At 42.3% G+C, this 23,645-nt stretch overlaps 2 protein-coding genes across 2 annotated transcripts in view; both read left to right on the top strand.

Annotated features, from left to right (window-relative positions):
• Nucleotides 1-23,645, top strand: part of TMEM242 (transmembrane protein 242) — a 49,570-nt gene that overhangs the window by 22,256 nt on the left and 3,669 nt on the right. The gene's annotated exons all lie outside the window — the stretch shown is intronic.
• The window catches only part of LOC111167379 (L-lactate dehydrogenase A-like 6B), a 30,085-nt gene extending 6,440 nt beyond the window's left edge, over nt 1-23,645 (top strand). Inside the window, exon 1 of the mRNA XM_089922182.1 lies at nt 1-23,645. This exon is cut by the window's left edge and continues 6,440 nt beyond it. Within this exon, the coding sequence (XP_089778308.1) occupies nt 8,990-10,135 (1,146 nt within the window). The 5' untranslated portion in view covers nt 1-8,989 and the 3' untranslated portion in view covers nt 10,136-23,645.

The following is a 23,645-nucleotide window of genomic DNA, read 5'->3' as shown; positions in this document are numbered from 1 at the left end:
TTTCCTCTTCAAAGAAAGATTTTTAAAAAATTCTTCTCCATTATGGTTCATCACAGGATGTTGACCAGAGCTCCCTGTGCTGTACAGCAGGACCTCGTGGCTTATGCATTCTCTGTGTAATAGTTTGCGCTTGCTACTCCCGAACTCCCGGTCCCTCCCTCCCCCACAACTGCAAGGCTGTTCTCTGTGTCTGTGAGTCTGTTTCTGTTTCGTAGATAAGTTCATTTGTGTCATTTTAGATTCCACATGTAAGTGATAGCATATGGTCTTTGTCCTTCTCTTTCTGACTTTGCTTAGTATGATCATCTCTAGGTCCATCCATGTTGCTGCACATGGCATTATTTCATTCTTCTTTATGGCTGAGTAATGCTCCATTGTACATATATATACATCTTCTTTATCCATTCATCTGTTGATGGACATTTAGGTTGTTTCCATGTCTTGGCTACTGTAAATAGTACTGCTGTGAACATAGGGGTACATATATCTTTTTGAATTACAGTTTTGTCCTGATATATTCCCAGGAGTGGGATTGCTGGATCATATGCCAACTCTATTTTTAGTCTTTTGTGGAACTTCCATACGTTTCTCCATAGTGGCTGCACCAATTTACATTCCCACCAGCAGTGCAAGAGGCTTCCCTTTTCTCCACACCCTCTCCAGCATTTATTATTTGTGGACTTCTTGATGATGGCCATTCTGACTGGTGTGAGGTGATACCTCATTGTAGTTTTGATTTTCATTTCTCTAATACTTAGCAATGTTGAGCATCTTTTCATGTGCCTCTTGGCCATCTGTATGTATTATAAGAAAGATCTTTTAAAAGAAGTAATATTATACCTTATCTCTGAGACAATGGTGAATGCACTCTAATAAAATTTATTTTCTCCAGCTCTTTTTTGTAGCTGTTGCTAGGCATACTTTTATATTAATATTTAGGCTCACTTCTTAATTACCTTATGACCAGCTTGAGGGCTTTTGCTAATTGCAGTCAAATTTCTTTTACTTTTTGCTAATTTCAGTTTTACCAACATTCTGGTGTATCTCACATTAAATACATTTATTCTTACACCGTGTTTACTTATTTCAAATGAAAGCAGCATTGTAGGGCGAATGCTTGAACCCCACATGTAAAATAAAACTATGGAAAAGCTTAAAAGTTTTTAACTTCTAAGATATCTAAGAAGGAAATAAACTTCATGCTGTATACTTTTCATTGGTTTAGGTCAAAGATTAAAAACAAATTCGAGTCTCCTGGCAAATTGTTTAATGGTAGCCACTTCTGAGTGGTCTGCAGGGCAAGTCTGAAACACGGCTGAAACATTTCCCTCTGTGTCCTCGCCTAATCTAATTTCAGTGCTTCCAAAGATTTCTACCAGCTCCGCCCCCAGGAAGAAAGCTTCAGTTTCTTATTCTGACTGCCTTATGTCAGCAGCCCCCGCCTTGCTTCCTCTTCCTGATGGTACTTCCTAGACCGCCCAGAACGCAGTCGTCATGATCTTGCAGAGATAGCTCCATCTGTCAAGCCCTCGGGCCTTCAAACAGCTTAAGCATTGAGGAATATTTTTCCTGGAATCATTTTTAAGTTAATTGGAAGTGGCACTGTGCATCAGTTCAATTCAGGTCTGAGGTGACAATTCAGGTCTGAGGTGACAAGAACATCTCTGTACGCCTTATTTCCCATTCCATTGCAGCTCTAATGGGCTTGGCATCCCGGTGGTGGGAGGTACTCTGTGTGAATGTCAAGGAGCAATTTGGTGACAGAGAGACCGAATCAAAGGGACTCGCTCAGTTTAAAATGGGACGTAGTGACTGATGTACTGTCCCTTTTTTTTTTTTTTTTGCCAAGGGTTGGGGGAAATCAGCCGTTTTGGCGTATTGCCAAGATTCCTCTTTAAAAACCTACCAGTTTCCTTTTACAAGTAAAATAGGGCCCCAAGCATCTTATAAAGCATTTTATAAAGTAAGAATGTGCAACACTTACCAGGAAAGATAAGCTCTGCCATAAAAGCCTTCTTGTTGCAGGCCTGACACAAACCAGGCTTAATCACCTCAAGAATGTTCCCCGTCTCACTCCACTGGAGGGAAGGTAGCCTTGATTTCACTTGGGTTTTCTTACTGAGCATAGAAAATACGTCTCACATAAGCAGATCTCTAACCAAAGCATTGTGGAGTGCAGACCTGATAGCGCACGCTTTCCCCTTAAGCTTTGTTTCGGTATTTCCTGACTGAAATACTTCTAACAATTTTAAGAAGAAATCTTTTTTTTTAATGTGCTGTATATCTTTCCACAACGCAGATTGTGTTGAACGTAATTTCACTTTTTCTTGATGACTCAGCTATATCAGTTACTATTTGCTTCTGTGCTAACAGATTCTGGGCTTTCATAGTTCTTATTCTTTCTGTACTTCTTCCTGATCCTACTTTGGCTCTTGTTTTTCACCTCCCACCATCCTGTTGACTTCAGGTTCCTCCTTTGCCCTGGTATTTTCTCCACGGTTCTGTCCATTCCAGTGGCTTCATCCCCATGCAGACAACTGCCAGGACCGCGTCTTCAGCCAGACCCCTGAGCTCCTAGCTCACAGGCCCGTTTGACTGGACACTGATGCTTGGATGTCCCACTGGTGTTACGTGTGTTTCCACTTGAACTGTCATTTACACCCCCCCCCCATTTCGCCCCCCAACCTACTGCCAGGTCACCCACCGTGAATGGCAGTGTCATCCATCATCTAGCAATGCTGCCTGGACTGAAAAGCTGGACTTTATCATGACCGCACTCTCTCTCACCCCTGTATCTGATCAGTCACCAAGTCTTGCTCCTCCCCCACCCTCACAGCCACTGTAGCTGGGGCACCTTCCTGCCCCAAGGTGCTTATCACAGCTAAGGTCCCTTCTCCCTGCCTGCCACCTTGCCCTGTCACAGCCCTTTCCCCACACTACCGCAAGGATGCGCTGGCCTTCCTCTTCCCCGCACCTCTGCCTTTCTACCATGGGCGGAATATCCATGCTGCAGCCAAAGCCCCACACGCATGAGGGCATCCACCCGCCTCCCACCCCCATCTACCCAAGGACCTCACTCCCATAATTATCCCCAGCCTTTGACGGTGATCAGTTTTCCCTCTGCTGCAGTGTGTGGAGACGTGTTCTAGTTTCTCCCACCTCTAAAAGTCTTCTCTCGGTGTTCCTCGTCCTCCTCCAGGTACCAGCCCATGTGCCTGCTTCCCGTCATAGGAGAGGTTTCTTGAAAAGAGTTGGTTGTGATCACTGTCTCCACTTCCTCTCCTTTTTCTCCTCAGTCCAGCTTCTTTCCCAGCACACCCAAAACTGCTGGTGTGGGTCGCCAGTGCCGTCCTTGTTGCCAGGTCCAGGTCTTGTCGTCATCCTTCTCTTACTTGACCTCTCAGCAACACTTGACACGAGGGAGCCTTCTCCCCTCTCTTGGCTTCTACCCCTTCCACCTCACTGGCCATTTTTGTTCATCTCCTTTTCTGGCTCCTTCTCTGCAGACCTGGAAGTGTTGGAGTGTCCAGTGGCTTCATACTTGCACTCTTCTGTTCTCCATCTGTCCTCAATCCTTGGTGCTCTTGCCTAGTCCCTGGCATTAAAAACAATCTATACAATCTGATAATGTCCAAATACATAGCTCCAGCCTGACCTTCAGATTTGCCTTGAAACCGCACGTGGTCCATCTCATCTCACAGGCATGTCAAAGCCCCACGTCCCAGCCAGAAGTTGTGGTTTCCTCTCCTCCTCCCTAACTTGCTCCTCCCTTAGTCTCTCCCATTTCAGTGAGTGCCACTCCCATCCCCCCAGTCGTTCAAGCCAAAAACCCAGCTGAGAATCATGGTAGATTTTCTCATTTCCTGTCATTCCCTTCACCTAAGCTGTGAGCACCTGCTTGTTAGCCCAGCTGCTAAACAGAGCCTGGCTCTTTCGTCTCTCTCCACCTCCATTCATCTTTTGCCTGGTGTATTGAAACAGTTTCCTGTCTAGTATCTCGGCCTCTCCTTTACTTTCCCTAGAATTTTTTTTCCCACGTAGATATTTTTTAAATGTAGGTCAAATCATGTCACTCCTTTATTTAAAAACCCTTCAGCATCTCCTGTCGAGGAAGTCTCACAGGATGTAGCCCCACCTACCTCGCTTACCTCATCTTGAGCCACCACCATCGCCTCTCCCATCCCACGCCCACCTCGCCCTGCCAGGCCCTGGGCCTTCTTGTTCCTTCAGCACTCCAGCCTTATGCGTAGGGCCTTTCTAGCTTTGCCCAGGAAACTCCTTCCCTGGGTCTTTGCAGGGCTGGCTCTGTGTTGCCATCCAGGGTTTCAACACAAATTTACTTCACCCCCTCAGAGAAGCTTCCCCGGACCGTCTAATTAAAATACAGTAGCCTCTTCATTCCCACCACTCAGTTCCTCTCTGATGTTATCCTGTTTTGTTTTCTTCACGACACTTGTTGCAAAATGAAGTTATATTGACCATTTTAAAATGTTAATCTGTTTTTGCTAAAAGAACATAAATTCTAAGAGAGTGGAGTGTACCTTGTTCATTGTTGTATCCTCAGCACCTGCACCATGCCTACTAGCACAGAGGAGGTACTTAGTGAACTCTGTTGGATGAAATCTGATCACACTGCCGCTGTCACTTCAGTGGCGCCCTCTTGCCTTGAGAATACATTCCAGGGTCCTTGAAGACGTTTGTAAGTTCCTGTGTGATCGGCTCCTGCTTATTCTTTAACCCATTGCTTCTCGACCAGGGCGGGGGAGGTGTGTGCGGCAAATTTGCTATGTCCCATCCGCCCACCTCCACCCACGACGGAGATTTGGCAGTGTCTGGAGGTACTGTCTGGGCCGTCATAACTACAGGAGAGCTACTGGCATCTAATGGGTAGAGGCCAGGGAAGCTGCTGCACATCCTACAGTGCATGGGACAGGCCCACAAAGAATGATCTGGTCCAGAATGTCAGGAGTGCTGCGGTTGAGAGTCTAGCTGTGCCTCTAATAAGCCTCTGTCACGGTCAGAGGTCTAGCCGTGCTGAAAGGCAGTGTGCTTTCTAGCCTCAGAGCCTTGTCCTTGCTGCTCCCCCACCTGGAACACCCCTTTCTTTCTTCACTATTCCCAATGCTGCTGACCCTCTTTGTTGCCCAGATAGAGTCTGGAGGCAAATTAGTTTTTAAACTTTATAACGTGGAGTTAATCTGTTTTGGCAGTTTGGAGTTTATAAAGGTAACTTAAGGTTACCTCAAACTGAAAGTAACTTCCATACACAAAAACATCCTTTGTGTCCTTTTTTTTTGATGGTAAGGCTGCTGTTACTGAGGACTAGAGTATTATTTCTGTTAAGCCAATCGCAGAGAATAAATGAGCTGAATTAGTAAAACAGCACTTAGTGCAGTCAGAGCCTAAGCCATAAAATTAAACTCTCACTTTTTAGATATGATTTAGGATGTTTAAACATATACTAATGAATATTAATTTCTTTGTTTTTCATGTTTTGTGCCACATTAAAATAATTCCTTTTTAATGATTCATACAAGCAGCTTTTTTACATTGTATTAAAAATTATGTGTAAGATGATGCCTTTAAAGAACAAAAGTGAGATCTGGGTAACCTACCAGAAGAGCTTGCCAATTCATGTTATAGTATTTGAATACCATAAATAGGAAGTTGGTGCCAGGGTTGCTTTTTGAATGGACGTATTCTACCTTTATTCTACTCAGTAGACAAAGCTTTGTGGCCCTGCTTTTGTCCTGCCCCCAGCGTTCCCAGTACTGCTGACGAAAGAAAATACTTGGAGGTACTGCGATCTGTAAAGATGCCCCACACAAGGATTACGGAGTTAGGTGGATTTTAGTATCTATGAGCAACAGAATCACAGCCCACTGACTTTTTTTAAAAAACTACAATTTGCATTTTATGAGTTTCAAATCACAAGACTTTTAAAATAATTGCGTTTATATAATGTTCTACTTGCATGCTGGTGAGTTTATAGCTTACAGTATTAACACTGCTTTCATTGCATCTTGTTTGTTTGTGTTTTCAAATCAAGGGTTTTGTGCACGGATTATTTTCTTAAAAGTTTTCCATAGAACAAAACATTTTAAATAACTTCAAAGGAGAAAAATATTCCTTCTGCCTCTGCATATTTATTTTACTGTGTTTCTAGCACTGTAGAATTTTTTTTTTAATTTGTATGTTGTAAGGTGGTAAAGGTGGGCATTAGCTTTGAAAGTAATTAAGAAATCTTTTAGTTTATTCATAGCTTTATCTGAAATTTATGCATCAACCTTGCTAAGAAACCCCAGACAGGCACCATTTTACTTACCCCTTTATTCAGAACTCCAGCACCAGGTGGATTCTCCAGCCCTGCCTTTCCATCTCACTCACATTTTAGCCCTCTAGCCTTACTTGGCTCAGTTCTGTAGTTATTTCCTCATTCTTTTCTACCATAAACATTTACTGAATCCCTATTCATATACCAAGCTCTGTTCTGGAGGATAGGGATATGCTGTTAAATAAAAGGTGATCCCTTTTGGAGTGACAAATTCATAAGTAATTACATTTAACTGTGTGTGATAAATCCTGTAATGGAGAGAGGTACACAGTACAGTGGTGGTGGATTTTTAAAAAGTCAGTTCTCCTTGGGAGATTGTAGAAGACTTAGGAGAGCGTGGAGTATTTGAGCTGGACTCCTAGATGGAAAAAGGGCAGGGGGAGCTGGGGATGAGAGTCCAGGTGGAAGGAATAGAGTGACTTAGTTTACAACCATCCTTGGTCCAGACGCTTGCTAGTCATCTTTATTTCCTGATTCCTCCCTCCTAAGTGGTGTAACCAAAAGTATTATGGCATAATCCTGCCATCAGCCATAATATTATACTGAATTTTGAATAGATAATTTGAATTAGATTTTCCATTCAAAAGGAGTAATGAGCCACCTAAGACAGAAGGTCATTAGGGAGCTGGCTAGCTATACTTGGCTTTCCACATCTTTGGGTAGACCTGTCATCTGTTCATCTTTTTTAGTTCTTTCCTTCTTATCTCAAGACTTACTGTAAATAAAAGGCTGCTTTGTTTGAGATATTTTTATTTTGGAGAGTGTTATTTTTCTCAAAATTGATTTAGTGTGGCTAAGGGGAAAAACTGAAGAGGCAGCTGTCATAGTGATGGTATTTCTGAAGAGGTTCAAACTCTAGAAAGAAAATTACTGTAGAAAAAGGCCGTCTAACTAAGAGTCTTTATGTCCTTGAATTTCATACTCAAGAACACTTATAAGAAAAATGACTGGTCAAAGGAATCATTGTAGGAAAAAGTGAGAACAGGCATCAGGTTAAAACATTTCAAGCTATGACTGGGATAAAAGAAAGAATAAGATGTCAGCCACCATTAAATAAAGATCATTTAAATATTCTCCTTTTTAATTTGACAAATGGTGACCATAAATCTGACCAGCGGGGTGGAGAGAACGCATGTATGTGGTGCTCTTACCATTTTGTGTGACACGGAGCTTGTACTGTACCATCTAAACAGGGTGCCACCAAGTCACACTGAAACAGGATTGCAGGATCTCCACTGTTGCCATACTTTTCTCACCTCTCACCAACTCCTTTGCTTACTGTTGCTCTCTTCCTGGACTGCAGCTCAGTGGCAGAAAGAATGAGAATAGCTTTTCAAGTCCTGAATGTAAAATATTCATTTTGTCAAGATTTGGTATTCTAAAATGGAATATATATGTGTACAACACACACACACACACACATATATATACATATACAATTTTTTTTCCTGCCTGTGAGGAGGCGGCATGTACCAAGAGCTCCGTTAGGGGAGAACATACTGCTTTCTTGGAATGAGAGGAAAGCTTTGAGGAATCATTACATGGTCAGAATTCTGTTTATATAAGTGAGGAGAAAGTACTGTTATTTTTGTTTGGACTTTTATAGTTTATTGGGTTTAAGGGTGTGTGTATATGTGTGTGTGTGTGTGTATATATATATATAAAAAACATATATGTATCAGATGTAAAGTTTTTATTTCCTTAGAAATTTGAAAGGACATTCATAATACTGACCAGAAGAACTCAGAGGAAAGTAAGGTACACTGGTGCCATATTGCACTAGCTAATATTTTAGTACTTTAATCAATAATCTGGTTTGTGCAGTTGGCCAAAATTTGCCATTTTAAGGACGTAGAAGATATATCTTCATGCTGATATCAGGCTACATCATCACCATCTTTCTACTCGAGAAGTCGTTTTCGATCAGGACTCTCAATTAGGAGCTTTCCTTTGTCGCGACTGTTTGACTAGCTCACGGTCGGCTCCTGCCCCTTGTCGTCAGGATCCTACGACTTCCGCAGTCACGGTCGTGACTGACATAAAGGCAGCGGAAGCCTTTCCAAGCGTAAGGTTCTCGAACTGGATACAACGGGAAACAGGAGTCCCACTTTTCCAACGGATGCAGGGAAATGGTGCAGGAGGCCATTGGGAGACAAAGGATACGCACCTGGTTATTCCTGGCAGGGATACAGTTAAGAAAATTTAACCTTATTTTCATCTGTACTGAATGGAAATGTTTTTACTTGGCATATGTAGTGAAAACAGAACATCAGTAATCCCAAGGATCTGGGTTGTCTCATTATACATGCTAAGTAGTGGAGAGAATTCGAGTTCTTAAAATTTTAACTCCAGAATTCATTTGCTAGAGGAGCCCTTCCGCGTCGTCGTCGTCGTCGTCGTCGTCGTCGTCGTCGTCCCCCTCCCCGCAATCAGATCAGACCTGAAGTACTTTGCGGAGGCCCGTTTGAGGCCACGAGAGCTGGGCTTGCCTTGCGCAGCCGCAGTAGCAGGCCCCGTCCAAAGGTCCCGGCCTTGCGCAGCCGCAGTAACAGGCTGAGCAAACGGCCAACGGTCACAGCTCTCTGCTTTTGAGCTTGTAAGGCTGCCTGCTGCTTTCTTCCTATCTCTCTTCCTTCACCTCTCGAGTGAGTAGCCATGAGCTGGGCTGTGGGAATGCAGCGGGCCAGCCAGAGAGTGGGCGCTGTGAGAGCAAATTGCCTGTGCCCGGGAATGGTGTTGAGTCCCTGCCAGCCGGCAGGCATCGCCCACAGGGGCACCTGGCCCATCGCCCCCGCGTCCAAGATGGCTACGGTCAAGTGTGAGCTTATGAAGAATTTCCCCTCAGAGGAGCCCGTTCGTTGCAATAAGATCTCCATTGTAGGAACTGGATCGGTTGGCATGGCCTGTGCTATCAGCATCCTGTTAAAAGGCTTGAGTGATGAACTTGCCTTGGTGGATGTTGATGGAAGCAGACTGAAGGGTGAGACAGTGGATCTTCAGCATGGCAGCCCTTTTGTGAAAATGCCCAATATTATTTCCAGCAAAGATTACCTTGTCACTGCAAACTCCAACCTCGTGATTATCACAGCAGGTGCACGCCAGGAAAAAGGAGAAACACGCCTTAATTTAGTCCAGCGAAATTTGGCCATCTTTAAGTTAATGATTTCCAGTATTGTTCAGTACAGTCCTCGCTGCAAACTGATTGTTGTTTCCAATCCAGTGGATATCTTAACTTACGTAGCCTGGAAGTTGAGTGGATTTCCCCAAAACCGTATTATTGGAAGTGGTTGTAATCTGGACACTGCCCGTTTCCGTTTCTTGATCGGGCAGAGGCTTGGTATCCATTCTGAAAGCTGTCATGGGTGGATCCTTGGAGAGCATGGAGACTCAAGTGTTCCTGTGTGGAGTGGGGTGAACATCGCTGGTGTCCCTCTGAAGGATCTGAACGTAGATATAGGAACTGATAAAGATCCTGAGCAGTGGAAAAATGTGCACAAAGATGTGGTTGCTAGTGCCTATGAGATTATTAAAATGAAAGGTTGTACTTCTTGGGCCATTGGCCTGTCTGTAGCTGACTTAACAGAAAGTATTGTGAAGAATCTTAGGAGAGTGCATCCAGTTTCCACCAGAATTAAGGGTCTCTATGGAATAAATGAAGAAGTATTCCTCAGTGTTCCTTGTATCCTGGGAGGGAGTGGTATTACCAACCTTATAAAAGTAAAGTTGGCCCCTGAAGAAGAGACCCATCTGCAGAAGAGTGCAAAAACACTTTGGGAAATTCAAAAGGAGCTTAAGTTTTAAAGTTGTTTAAAACTACCATTCTGAAGTTATTGAAGAAAAGAGAGTAGTTATGGAGTTGTGTATGTCCAGTTTTTGAATAAACTTGAATTCCTAAAAGTTGGAAACAGGGAAGGGGGTAGAGTGACTCCCCTATTTATTTAGACCCCCCCCAGCTCTTTTATTTAGCATCCAGACGCTGAATTATACTTTTTTTTTTTAAACAATTCCTAAGTGACTGCATCAAAGAAGGTGTTTTCGTACCACTGGTGTACCGGTCCTCACCCTGTGTGTGTGTGTGTGTGTGTGTGTGTATATAGTTGCCACTTGTCCAAAAAAATGTAGGATGTGGGTGTTTGTTGTGTTACAGAAATTCTGATTCTTTTCATTAAGTACAGATTCATTCTTTTGTTCTGGGTGACGTATACCTGTGTTCATTTATATACTATTTTTTTGACGTTGTAACTTCCTGTACAATGTAAAAATAAACATATACACAGAAGCATTTTCTGTAATGGAGCCATCAGCTGTCTTCATTGCCCTATGACAGCCTATCAGCCAGGCTTTCAAAAAGGCATCATAAAATGGGAGCTGGAAGCCGGTCCTGTGTGTGCTTGTGTGTGTGTTCATGCTCATGTATATGTACCAGTGAAGCAGGATCATTAAGTAAAAAATGAAAATAATAGTGATTTAGTTGGTAGCTATTATAAAGTATTTAAGGCAGTAAAATATAAAGCTTCAGAAAGAGGCCTGAGAGAGGTGGTAACAGTTACTAAAAATAAAGTCTGACTGAAATAATTTTAGAACTGCCTGCCTCTGAGAACCTGACCTGTTAGCACATTAAATCAAGAAGCACATTATAAATTGTTCTTATTGGGCTGAGTCTTACCTGCAGAGTGTGCCCTGGCCCTAAGACACTCCAGGGTCATCTCTGTTGCTCAGTTTACTTCACATTAACGGAAAGATTTTGCTTTTGAATTGTGCCCTGTTGTTAGTCACTGTCATAAAATTTGGCCATTTTAATGAGTACTTCAGGGATTGTAGTTCTCAGAAAGTTACATGTTCGCTTTTTATTCCTAAATCAGTTGACTTTACTACAGATTCTATACTGTATGGATGTGATACATTAAAGGTTTAGGAGAAAGTAAAGATGCTCGTCTGACCTTTACCTAAATAATGGTACTAATAACTTAGGAAATGAGAATCTTAGCCTTCCTATTCAATTGAATATTAAATAAATGATATGGCATGTTCAAACATATCTCAGGTTTGATGTGGATATCAATAGGCCTAATCAAAATTGAAACGTACTAGTATCTGCTTTTTTTTTTTTTTTTTTTTGGCTGCATTGGGTATTCGTTGCGCGTGGGCTTTTCTCTAGTTGCTGCAAGCGGGGGCTATTCTTCATTGTGGTGCATGGGCTTCTCATTGCGGTGGCTTCTCTTGTTGCAGAGCACGGGCTCTAGGTGTGCGGCCTTCAGTAGTTGTGGCACACGGGCTCAGTAGTTGTGGTTCGCGGGCTCTAGAGCGCAGCCTCCATAGCTGTGGCGCACGGGCTTAGCTGCTCCGCGGCATGTGGGATCTTCCCGGACCAGGGCTTGAACCCGTGTCCCCTGCATTGGCAGGCGGATTCTTAACCACTGCGCCACCAGGGAAGCCCCTAGCATCTGCTTTCTAAATTAAGCCAGTCCTGCTTATTTAGTTTTATCAAGTAGACATAGGACAGTGGTCCACCCCCCAAAACTGACCCTTTACTTAACTGTGCTGATCAGAGCTCCCCTATTATTTCATTGAACCATACTATTTCATTGAAAATATCAAAATGTTCTGATTACCCAGGAAGCTGTGTCATATTATGGGATTAATCGATGTGCTGAGCTCCCTGAAGGTGGCAAAAGTGGTGCTTTGATTGTTCCAGGTGGTTCTAAAACCTTTTTAAGCTTAATTGCACCAAGTTTCTCTTCCCCTTTGTCCAGCCCTTGAATTTTTATTCAGCCATGTTTCAGCCAAATTTAATGTAATATTGAAGGAGATCAGAGCCTGCCTTATGTCTGTTTTGTAATTCTCTTCACCAGCTACTTCAGTCAGGATAGGCTGGGTTATACTATAGTAAAAAATAATCTCCAGCTGTGTGGCTTAAAATAAGAAAAGTTTGGGCTTCCCTGGTGGTGCAGTGGTTGAGAGTCCGCCTGCCGATGTAGGGGACACGGGTTTGTGTCCCGGTCCGGGAAGATCCCACATGCCGCGGAGCGGCTGGGCCCGTGAGCCATGGCCGCTGAGCCTGCGTGTCCGGAGCCTGTGCTCCGCAACGGGAGAGGCCACAACAGTGAGAGGCCCGCGTACCGCAAAAAAAAATAATAATAACAAAGGTTTATTTCTCTTCTAAAATTCACTGGGTTTACACAACTTTCTAGGGAAGCTGCCCTCCACAGGCTGGCTTCATACCTCAAGTTTCTTTGATCTTGAGGCGCCACTGCAGCAACACAGGTTTCCATGATTGCTATGGAAAGGGAAGAGGCCTGGAGAATTGAACACTTGCAATAATGTGCTTCCACCTTGGAAGTGACACACATCTCTCTTCCTCATGTTTCATTAGCCAGAATTAGTTAGATGGTTACCTAACTTCAGGAGGGTAGAGAAGTATAGCCCCCTGTATCCAGAAGCAGACGAGTGCTGGCCATCGGTGAATACTGGTAATAATCTGCCATTTAGCATTCTCAGTAACACGGTCACCATCACAAGAGACACACACTATAGGCTTTTTAAGTCATTTGTATTGAAAGCTGGCACAAGCGTAGAGCTTGTAGAGGTGCCCTGTCTTTCCAGGTCACAGAACCAGGGTGGTTGTGGGGAAAGAGCCTGGATATCAGTCAGGCCATCGTACTCGTAAACCAGATCACCGTGGGTGGGTTAACCTCTCTGACCTCTGGTTTCTCATATGTGAAGTGGTGGTCCTCATTTCTGCCACACAGAATTGTGAAGACTGAATAAAAGCCTACTGCTTGGTGTAGTGTCCGGCACATAGGTGATCTCAAATGGCAGACACTGTTATTCCTGTTCAGGGAACATTTATAGTCTTATTCTGTTTTATGAAGAAGCTGAATTTCCTGGTTCTTCAAAATGACCGTTGGCACTGTAATTACTGACATATCCAAAGGCTTTCTCATCAGTTGGTCCTATAAAGCTTTCATTATTCTAACCTCAGCACTGAGGCTGGCAACAGTCCTGTACCTGCAAGTGAGAAAACTGAAGCTAAATGAGCTAGTCAATGGCAAAGACGTTTTAAAACTTCAAGCTTTTTTTTTTTTTTTTTTTTTTTGCGGTACGCGGGCCTCTCACTGCTGTGGCCTCTCCCGTTGCGGAGCACAGGCTCCGGACGCGCAGGCTCAGCGGCCACGGCTCACAGGCCCAGCTGCTCCGCGGCATGTGGGATCCTCCCGGACCGGGGCACGAACCCGTGTCCCCTGCATCGACAGGCGGACTCTCAACCACTGCACCACCAGGGAAGCCCTAAAACTTGAAGCGTTTAATTCCAATAGCTGTCTATTTATTAGAATAAATGCTGTAAGGGTTTTCTCAAATTAAATTGGGGGCATAGCCTCAGCTTTTAAGTAATTTTTCAGCACACTATATTTTAGACCAGAAGTTTTCGTGTTGTTTTTTTCCTTGCCAAGACATGCATGGTAAATGTATAGCATATCCCATGTTTCACTCCTGGCATACCGGCTAAATCGCCCTTTAAAAAGCTGTTGAGGTGTGAATGAGAGTAGTAAACATTATTGGAGACATGATCTTGAATCTATTTTAATATCTAAAAAGTCAATCAGAATGTCCATGTTAGTGACAAATTACTTGTAATACATTTTCCAATTGTCATAACACTCTTTGAGAACTGCTGCCTTGGAGAGTGGTAGCTTCTGATAATATTACAACCCAGCACTGTTGGACACAAACATTGGGACTTAAGGATGCGGTTCTTGGAGCAGTGGGCTCATTGCCTAGGGAGTGCCATTCGTGTCTTAGTCTTTGTGGAGAGCAGCCGCTGGAGTTGTGCAGTACAGAGTGGCCCTGTTTAGAAAGGTAGGTTTGTGGTCCATAATCATGGAAAAATTCTCCCTGGTCAGAGATGAAAGAGGAAAGAGGAGGACTGCAGAGAAGAGGTCCCAGAATTTGGGAAATGCTTCAGAGTAAAGCTGAGTTGCTAGATGGAGACTCAGGTTCCCAGCATGCCCCATCTTCACCAAACTTTTGGGGTTTTAGGTTAGGGGGATGGTTCTGTGGCAATAGCTGTAATTATTATTGTGGAATTCAGTACATTTATTTTATAATGATTTTTGCTTAAATGTACTCAATCCCTAAATCTTTTGTCAAGCACATTTTTAAGCAGGGGAATGTTCTGTTGGCCTGTACTAGAGTATCACTGGTAAGACCAGCACTTCTGATCTGCATCTCAGCAACTGAAACAGGTGGAAAAAACTGAAGGTTTTCGTTTACTATCCATATACTACAAATAGTACAAGCTTTAAAACTTTCTATGAGCCCTACTGTTGAAAGCAACTTGAGGCCCTATTTATAAGTAGGGTATAAGTAAAGACTCTGGGTTTCCATTCCCACAGGTGTAAAATTAAAAGAATTTTTTTCATTGAAGTGTAGTTGATATACAATATTATATAAGTAACAGGCATACGATATAATGATTCAAAAATTTTCAAGGTTATACTCCGTTTACAGTTCTAAAATATTGGCCATATACCCTGTATTGTAGAATATATCCTTGTAGCTTATTTTATACATAATAGTTTGCACCTCTTAATCCCCTACCCTTATGTTGCTCCTCCCCCCTTCCCTCTCCCCAGTGGTAACCACTGGTTTCTGTATCTGAGTCTGTTTTCTTTTTTGTTATATTCACTAGTTTGTTGTATTTTTTAGATTCCACATATAAGTGATATCATACAGGATTTGTCTTTCTCTGTTGGACTTACTTCACTTAGCATAATGCCCTACAAGTCCATCCATGTTGTTGCAAATGGCAAAATTTCATTCCTTTTTATGACTGATTAGTATTCCATTGTGTACATATATACACCACATCATGTTTATCCAGTCATCTGTTGATGGCCACTTAGGTTGCTTCCACATCTTGGCAGTTATAAATAATGCTGCTGTGAACATTGGCGTGCATGTATCTTTTCGAATTAATGTTTTTGTTTTTTTCAGATATATGCCCAGGAATGGAATTGCTGGGTTATATGATTCTTCTATTTTCAGTTTTTTGAGAAACCGCCATCCTTTTTTGCACAGTGGCTACACCAATTTACATTCTCACCAACAGAGTACAAGGGTTCCCTTTTCTCCGCATCCTCACCAACATTTGTTATTTGTGTCCTTTTTGAGGATAGCCATTCTGACAGGGGTGAAGTGATATCTCATTGTAGTTTTGATTTGCATTTCGTTGATGATTAGGGACGTTGAGCATCTTTTCATGTGCCTGTTGGCCATCTGCATGTCCTTTTGAAAAAATGTCTATTCAGTTCTTCTACCCATTTTTTAATTGGGTTTTAAATTTTGAATTGTATGAGCTGTTGATATTTGTTGGATATTAACCCTGTATCGGTCATATTATTTGCAAATATCTTCTCCCATTCAGTAGGTTGTCTTTTCGTTTTGTTGATTGTTTCCTTTGTTGTACAAAACCTTTTAAGTTTAACTAGGTCTCATTTGTTTATTTTTGCCTTCATTTCCTTTGCTTCAGGAGACAGCTATGTCAAAGAATTTTCTGCCTGTGTTTGCCTCTAGGAGTTTTATAGTTTCCAGTCTTACACTTAGGTCTTTAATCCATTTTTAAATTTTTGTGTATGGTGTTAGAGAATGTTCTAATTTCATTCTTTTACTTGTAGCTGTCCAATTTTCCCAGCACCACTTATTGAAGAGGCTGCCTTTTCTCCGCTGTATATTTTTCCTCCTTTGTTATAGATTAATTGACCATAGGTGCATGGGTTTATTTCTGGGCTCTCTGTTCCATTGATCTATGTGTCTGTTTTTGTGTCAGTACCATACTGTTTTAATTACTGTAGCTTTGTAGTATAGTCTGAAGACAGGGAGTGCGATTCCTCCAGCTCTGTTCTTCTTTCTCAAGATTGCTTTGGCTATCTTGGATCCTTTGTGTTTCCATACAAATTTTGAAGTTATTTGTTCAAGTTCTGTGAAAAAATGCCATGGCTATCTTGATAGGGATTGCATTGAGTCTGTAGATTGCCTTGTGTAGTATGGTCATTTTAACAATATTAACTCTTCCAACCCATGAACATGGTATATCTTTCCATCTGTTGGTGTTGCCTTCAGTTTCTTTCCTCACTGCCATAGTTTTCCAAGTACAGGTCTACCTTCTTAGGTAGGTTTATTCATTGGCATTTTATTCTTTTTGATGCAGTGGTAAATGGGATTGTTTCCTCAATTTCTCTTATAGTTCATTGTTAGTGTACAGAAATGCAACAGATTTCTGTATATTAATATTGTATCCTGCAACTTTACTAAATTCATTGATGAGTTCTAGTAGTTTTCTGGTGGCATCTGTAGGATTTTTTTTATGTATAGTATCATCTACAAACAGTGACAGTTTTACTTCTTCCTTTCCGATTTGTATTCTTTTTATTTCTTTTTCCTCTCTGATTGCTGTGGCTAGGACTTCCAGTACTATGTTGAATAAAAGTGGTGAGAGTGGACATCCTTGTCTTGTTCCTGATCTTAGAGGAAATACTGTCAGCTTTTTCCCTGGGGTTTTTTGTTTGATTTTTGTTTTGGCTCTATTTCATTTATTTCTGCTCTGACCTTTATGATTTATTTCCTTCTACTAACTTTGGGTTTTGTTTGTTCTTCTTTCTCTAGTTCCTTTTGGTGTAAGGTTAGGTTGTTTATTTGATATTTTTCTTGTTTCCTAAGGTAAGCTATATCACTATAAACTTCCCTCTTAGAACTACATTTGCTGCATCCCATAGGTTTTGGATCATTGTGTTTTAGTATTCATTTGTGTCTAGGTATTTTTTAATTTACTTTTGATTTCTTCAGTGATCCATTGGTTGTTTAGTGTTTAGTTGTTTAGTAGTATATCGTTTAGCATCCATGTGTTTTTGTTTTCTGCAGTTTTTGTAGTTGATTTCTAGTATCATAGTGTTCATATCGGAAAAGATGATTGACACCATTTCAACTTTCTTAAATTTACCAGGGCTTGTTTTGTGGAAACGTGATCTATCCCGATCCATGTGCACTTTAAAGGAATATGTATTCTGCTGCTTTTGGATGGAATGTTCTGTGTATATCAATTAAGTTCATCTGGTCTAATGTATCATTTAAGGCTAGTGTTTCCTTATTGATTTTCTGTCTACATGATCTGTCCATTGATGTAAATGGGGTGTTAAAGTCCCCTACTATTATTGTGTTACTCTCAGTTTCTCCCTTTATGTCCGTTAATATTTGCTTTATGTGTTTAAGTGCTCCTATGTTGGGTGCATATATATTTACAATTGTTATATCTTTTTCTTGGACTGATCCCTTGATCATTATGCAGTGCCCTTGTTTCTTGTAACAGCCTTTATTTCAAAGTCTATTTTGTCTGATATAAGTATTGCTACCCTGGTTTTCTTTTGATTTCTATTTGCATGGAATATCTTTTTTCATCCCCTCACCTTCAGTCTGTGTGTCTTCAGATCTCGTGTAGGCAGCACATATATGGGTCTTGTTTTTGTATCCATTCAGGCACTCTGATTTTTAATTGGAACACTTCCATTTACATTTAAGGTAATTATTGATATGTACTTTTGACATTTTGTCAATTATTTGGAAGTTGTTTTTGTAAGTCATCAAGTCACAAAAGAACAAAAGAAGGGAAAGAAAAGACCATCTTTAGTGTTATGTTTGGATTCCTTTTTGTGTATGTGTATATCTATTATAGATAATTTGGTTTTTGGTTACCATGAGGTTTTTATATAGTGAGATACATATATATACATAGTTTTATATACATATATATGTATATATATAGTTTTATATATACATGAATTACATATATGTTTTAAGTTGCTGATCTCTTAATTTCAAATGCATTCTAATAACCCTGCATTTCTACTCTCCTCCCCTCACAATTACTGTTTTTGACATCATATTTTACATCTAATTGTTTTGTGTATCCCTTAACTGCTTATTGTGAATATAGATGATTTTACTACTTTTGTTTTTTAACCTTCCTACTAGCTTTGCGTGTGGATGACTTCCTATCATTACGGCGTGTTTGCTTTTTTACCATTGAGCTTTTCAGTTTGTAATTTTCATGTTTCTAGTTATGGCATTTTCTTTTTCGCTTAGAAAAGTTACTTTAACATTTCCTGTAAAACTGGTTTGGTGGTGCTGAACTCTTAGCTTTTGCTTGTCTGTAAAGCTTTTGATCTATCAAACCTACACAAGAGTCTTGCTGGGTAGAGTATTCCTGGTTGTAGGTTTTTCCCTTTCATCACTTTAAATATATGGTGTCACTCTTTTCTGGCCTGCAGAGTTTCTGCTGAAAAGTCAGCTGATAGCCTTATGGGAGTTCCCTTGTATGTTATTTGTTGCTTTTCCCTTGCTGTTTTTAATATTCTCTCTTTACCTTTAATTTTTGCCATTTTAATTGTGTGTCTTGGTGTGTTTCTCTTTGGGTTAATCCTTTATGGGACTCTCTGGATGTCTATGGCTGTTTACTTTCCCAGGTCAGGGAAGTTCTCAGCTATTATGTCTTCAAATATGTTCTCAGCCCCTTTCTCTCTCTTTTCCTTCAGGGACCCCTATAATGTGAATATTAGTGTGTGACCGGGGGATTTTTGCAGAAACTAATGCCTGTGGCCAGCAATTTTTATTTTGGCTGGCCAAAAAGTAATTGTTATTATTTCATTATTACATTCAGTAGTTAAACCTGACACACCTGTAAAGTCTTCTAATCTTCATGAAATGTTGTCTTCAGTCCACTCTTTTGTAGTAGCAAAGGAGCATTCTCCAGCACCGTGAGTTCTATTTTCACTTTCTGTATCAGAATCAATCACTAAGGTTTTTTGTCTTTATTTGGTCTTATATTCACATTATCTGAATCAGAACTGTATTCTGAAGAGCTGTCATTTGCTGAGACACCAGTTGACATGTTGCTCAGACAGAGAAAGTATCTGCATAAAATTCACCAAAAATTTTTTCTTCACTCAAAATTTCATGATGCATCGTTTTTGAAAATTTTACGTTTGTAATATACACAGGGTTGGCACAAAAACCTAACGGAGCAAAATGTAAATGATAACAACAATCATAAGTTGTATAACGAACGCTTGATCAGTTTTAAGCTCTAACAGCTTCACACAGTGATGTTAATTGTATCACTCTCTAAAAACATACTGATAACGTCTCTGGTCAGAGACGTTAAACTGTCTTCATTTCTTTTCATTCTTTTTTGTGTTCAGCATCAGTCATTTCCACTAGGTCTTTTCTGTCTTCCAGCTCACTGATCTGTTCCTCTGTATCATTCAGTCAACTGTTGATTCCTTCTAGTATATTTTTTATTTCAGTTATTGTAGTCTTCATCTCTGGTTGTTCTTTATTTTCTAACTCTTTGTTAAAAACTTCTGACTTCTTGCTCTATGCATCCATTCTTCTCCCGAGTTCTTTGTTCACCACCACGATCACTACCCTGAACACTTTCTTGGGTAGATTGCCCGTCTCCATTCTTCTTCTGAGGTTTTACCTTGTTCCTTTGTCTGGAGCATGTTCCTCTGTCACCTCATTTTGCCTGTTTTTTGTTTTGTTTTGTTGTTTTAATGTATATGGTAGGTTAGTTACGTTTCCAGACCTTGGAGAAGTGGCCTTCTGTAGGAGACACCCTGTGTCCCAGCAACACAATTCCCTCTTATCACCCAAGCCGTATGCTCTAGGAGTTCCCCCTATGGTTGGTCCTTCTCTTGTGACAGGCTGACTGTGTGGGTGGTCTGGTAGGTTTGGTTGGCCCCCAGTCCAGTTGGGTGCCAGACCCTGCCTTGTGCGGAAGCTGCCAACTGCTGGTTGACAGGGCCGGGTCACGAGGCAGCTGACTGCAGAACCTCAGGGGGCCCTGGGGCTAGTGCTGGCTCACTGGTGTGTGGAGTCAGGGTACAGAAGATTCTGGGGCTGTTGTCTGCCCCCTGGTGGATGAAGCCAGGTCCTGGCGTTAGTGCTAGACTACTGGCAGGCAGAGCCTGGTCCTGGAGGCTGGTGACAGGGCCCAAGGGTCTTAGAGCTGGTGTCAGATGGCTGGTTGGGTGGGGGGTGTTCCTGACACAGTTGGGTACAGGGTCCAGGGTGTCCCAAAGCTTGTGTTGGCCTGCTGGTGGGGAGGCTGGTCCAGAGGCTAGAGCAGGCTTCCTGGAGGGCTGGGGCAGGCCCAGGAGACACTGGAGCTGGTGCCTTCCCACTGGTAGGTGGGGCTGGGTCTTGGACCCTGTGGTGGACAGGGCCATGTCTAAAGGCAGCTGGGCTCACGAGGTCTTAAGGCAGCTGTCTGCTGATGGGTGGGGCTGTGTCCCCAACCCAGTTAGTTGCTTGGCCTGAGGCATCCCAGCACTGGGTCAGGTCTTGGCACTAATGAGCTAGAGGGAGGATTCCACAATGGCACCCACCAGCACCAGTGTCCAAGTGGTAGGAGGAGCTCCCAAGAATGGCTGCCACCAGTGTCTGTGTCCCCAAGGTGAGCTGCAGTAGCCTCCTGCCTCTCCAGGAGACTCTGCAAGACCGGCAGGTAGGTCTGGCCCAGGCTCCTACCAAATTAATGCCTTTGTCCTGGGTCCCAGAACATGCGCGATGTTGTGTGTGCCCTTTAAGAGTGAAGTCTCTATTTCCCTAGTCCTCTGGGACTCCTGAAATTAAGCCCCACTGACATTTAAAGCCAAATTCTCTGGGGGCTCGTCTTCCCAGTGCAGGACACCCCAGGCTAGGGAGCCCGACATGGGCCTCAGAACTCTCACTTCTGTGGGAGAACCTATGCAATGTAATTATTCTCTAGTCTGTGGGTCACCCACTTGGGGATATGGGACTTAACTGTATTACCAGGCCACCATTCCTACCCCTCTCCTTCTGGTTCCGTCTTTACGTCTTTTGTTGTAGAAGATCTTTTCTGGTAGGTTCTGATCTTTTCGTCCATGGTGGTTTTGCACTTAGTTGTGGCTTTGGTGTGCTCGTGAGAGGAGGTGAGCTCAAGGTCCTTCTTCTCTGCCATGTTGACTGAACTCCTCCACGGCTGTAAAGTTAAAGAGGACTAAATGGCGTTCTTTATCCCACTTGTCTCTCTTCCTTCACCTTGCTCTGAAGCCTGTCTGTTCCTAGTTGGCTATTTTTCAGATATGATTCCTTCTAGTGGTTCAGTTACTCACTTATGACCCTGGGAAACAAGTAAATAATACTTAGGAAATTAGAGGAAAGAAAAAAAATGGGGCCAAGAGGAGGAAATGGGAACACCAGCCCCCATGCTGAAGTGGAGCAGCCACTCGGCACTCTCCTACCCAGGCCTCATCTGAGTGTCCCAGCCTCTGCCTTCTCAGCGACTGACCTTGTTCCAGATTCCTGAGAAGGTGGTATGGTAAATGATTCTGTTCATGCCCTGGCTGTCTGATACCCCACTGGAAAACTCTGTCATTAGGCTCAGTTGTAACAGGTGTTCAACCAGAAAGGTGAAGGGAAAGAACCAAGCAGCTCGTTGCAGATCCTGGCCAGAGATGTCTTTCAACTGAGAAAGCCCATGCAAGATTCTTCCAGGGGGGCACTCTTGGGATTTTGGACAAAGCAGTTCTTTTTGTTGGCCACCCTAGACATTTAGCACCACCCCACGTCCCCACACACCCCCAATGCAAACAGTAATCCCCTGCGATTGTGACAGCCAAATTGTCAGGAGTCTCTACTCGAGAACTGCTATTTAGAACTACATTTCCAGTCAGGGATACAGTACTGCCTTTAGTTGAAAACCTTTCATCACACTACAAACTAGAGAGCTGCATGGAAGAGGGGTTAGGGAGAGACACACATGTCGTGTGTGTGTGTGTGTGTGTGTGTGTGTGTGTGTGTGTGTGTGTGTGTCTTCAAGACTGGTGTCTGAGACCCAAACAAAGAGATGGTGGGCATGGACCTCCTCCAGACTACATATGATGGATAACCTTCTATGTCTTCCAGTACCAGAATATTTAAACCAAAATGATATAACTATAAATTAATGCTTTTGACAAACATACCACAATACTTATATCCATATGAGCTTTGTTCTTGGAACACAGTACATTTTGATGATGCTGTAGTGACACTAGCTAATATATATTGAGTACTACCAGGTGCTGTGCTTTATGTACATTATCTCACTTAATCCTCACAACTCTGTAAGCAGGTAATTATCTCCATTCTGCACACATGGAAACTACCCCTTAAAATAAGCAGATTTCCCAAGCAGTGGAGTTGGGCTTTGAACAGAGAGGTGTACCTGATACCAGGGTCTGTGCTAAAATGGTGCTACAATGACTGGAATAAATGACTAGGAATTTACAAGTCCCAACAGGATGCACCACCTGAATTTGGAAACACTACAAGGATTCAGCTTCAAGTTGAAATAAGTAAGCATCAAGATAAAAAAAAGAAAAAATACTAGCCGACTCTCAAAAACCACTCCAAGAATGACTTACACTTTGCTGTGAGTTCAGGGTGCTTCACAAAGCTGACTGAGGAGATCTGTATCCTTGGGAAGTAACGGTTGGGATGTGGCTGACGAAAACACTGCAGTGCTGTGCTGTAGCGCCTCTGAAATACTGTCTTCAGAACAGGACCATCTCAGTGAAAAGAATGAATCAAAGAGTGTGGATCTAGTATTATCTAAGGTAAAGATTATCCACCTCCCATAAATTAGTGTTCCCCTCGCTCAGGGCGGTGCGCACTTAGGTGGACTGACACTGCATGTCAGGATCTTCCAGCCTCCTGCTCTGACTCTCGGATTCCAAATCACCCTCTACATAGATTTTTCAACACTGTCTGGCACATAAAAACATTCTACTCTATCTGCCATTGATTCCTTCTTTATTTACCCCCTACTAAGTTACTTCTACCCACTCCTTTCCTCTGGCCCCCAAATTCTTTAAGTTTGAATGGCTTCAGTGTGTTTATTTAGATAGAAATCCCATTCTCAGCTGCATCTTTATATATGAAGGCCAACAACACATACCATTCTCCTGGTAGGAAATAAATGTCATTGAGGGCTGACGATTTAGAGCCTGTTGCCTTCCAGATTTAGAGTGGAGTTTTATGTTATTTAAGGCCCAATAGACTTATACTTGGAAAAAGACAAGAGGTATGTCTCATTGTCTTTCAAGGCAGCGAGAACAGTCTTTACCTTTTGTTGGTCTTCCTTCGCCCGGTATCCACAGCAACGATGTATCAGTCGGTCAGCAACGGAGTACGTCTCTCATTGCTTTGGCTCTTTTCCCCATCTTTTAACATCTGATGACTGATTTTTTTTCAT

The sequence above is a fragment of the Delphinapterus leucas genome, chromosome 12 (assembly GCF_059928025.1).
Source record: "Delphinapterus leucas isolate spDelLeu-1000000601 "Yukka" chromosome 12, BTC_Dleu_Yukka2, whole genome shotgun sequence".
Classification (NCBI taxonomy): Eukaryota; Metazoa; Chordata; class Mammalia; order Artiodactyla; family Monodontidae; genus Delphinapterus; species Delphinapterus leucas.
Note: the sequence above shows the minus strand (reverse complement) of the source record. Positions and strands in the feature narration are given on the sequence as shown.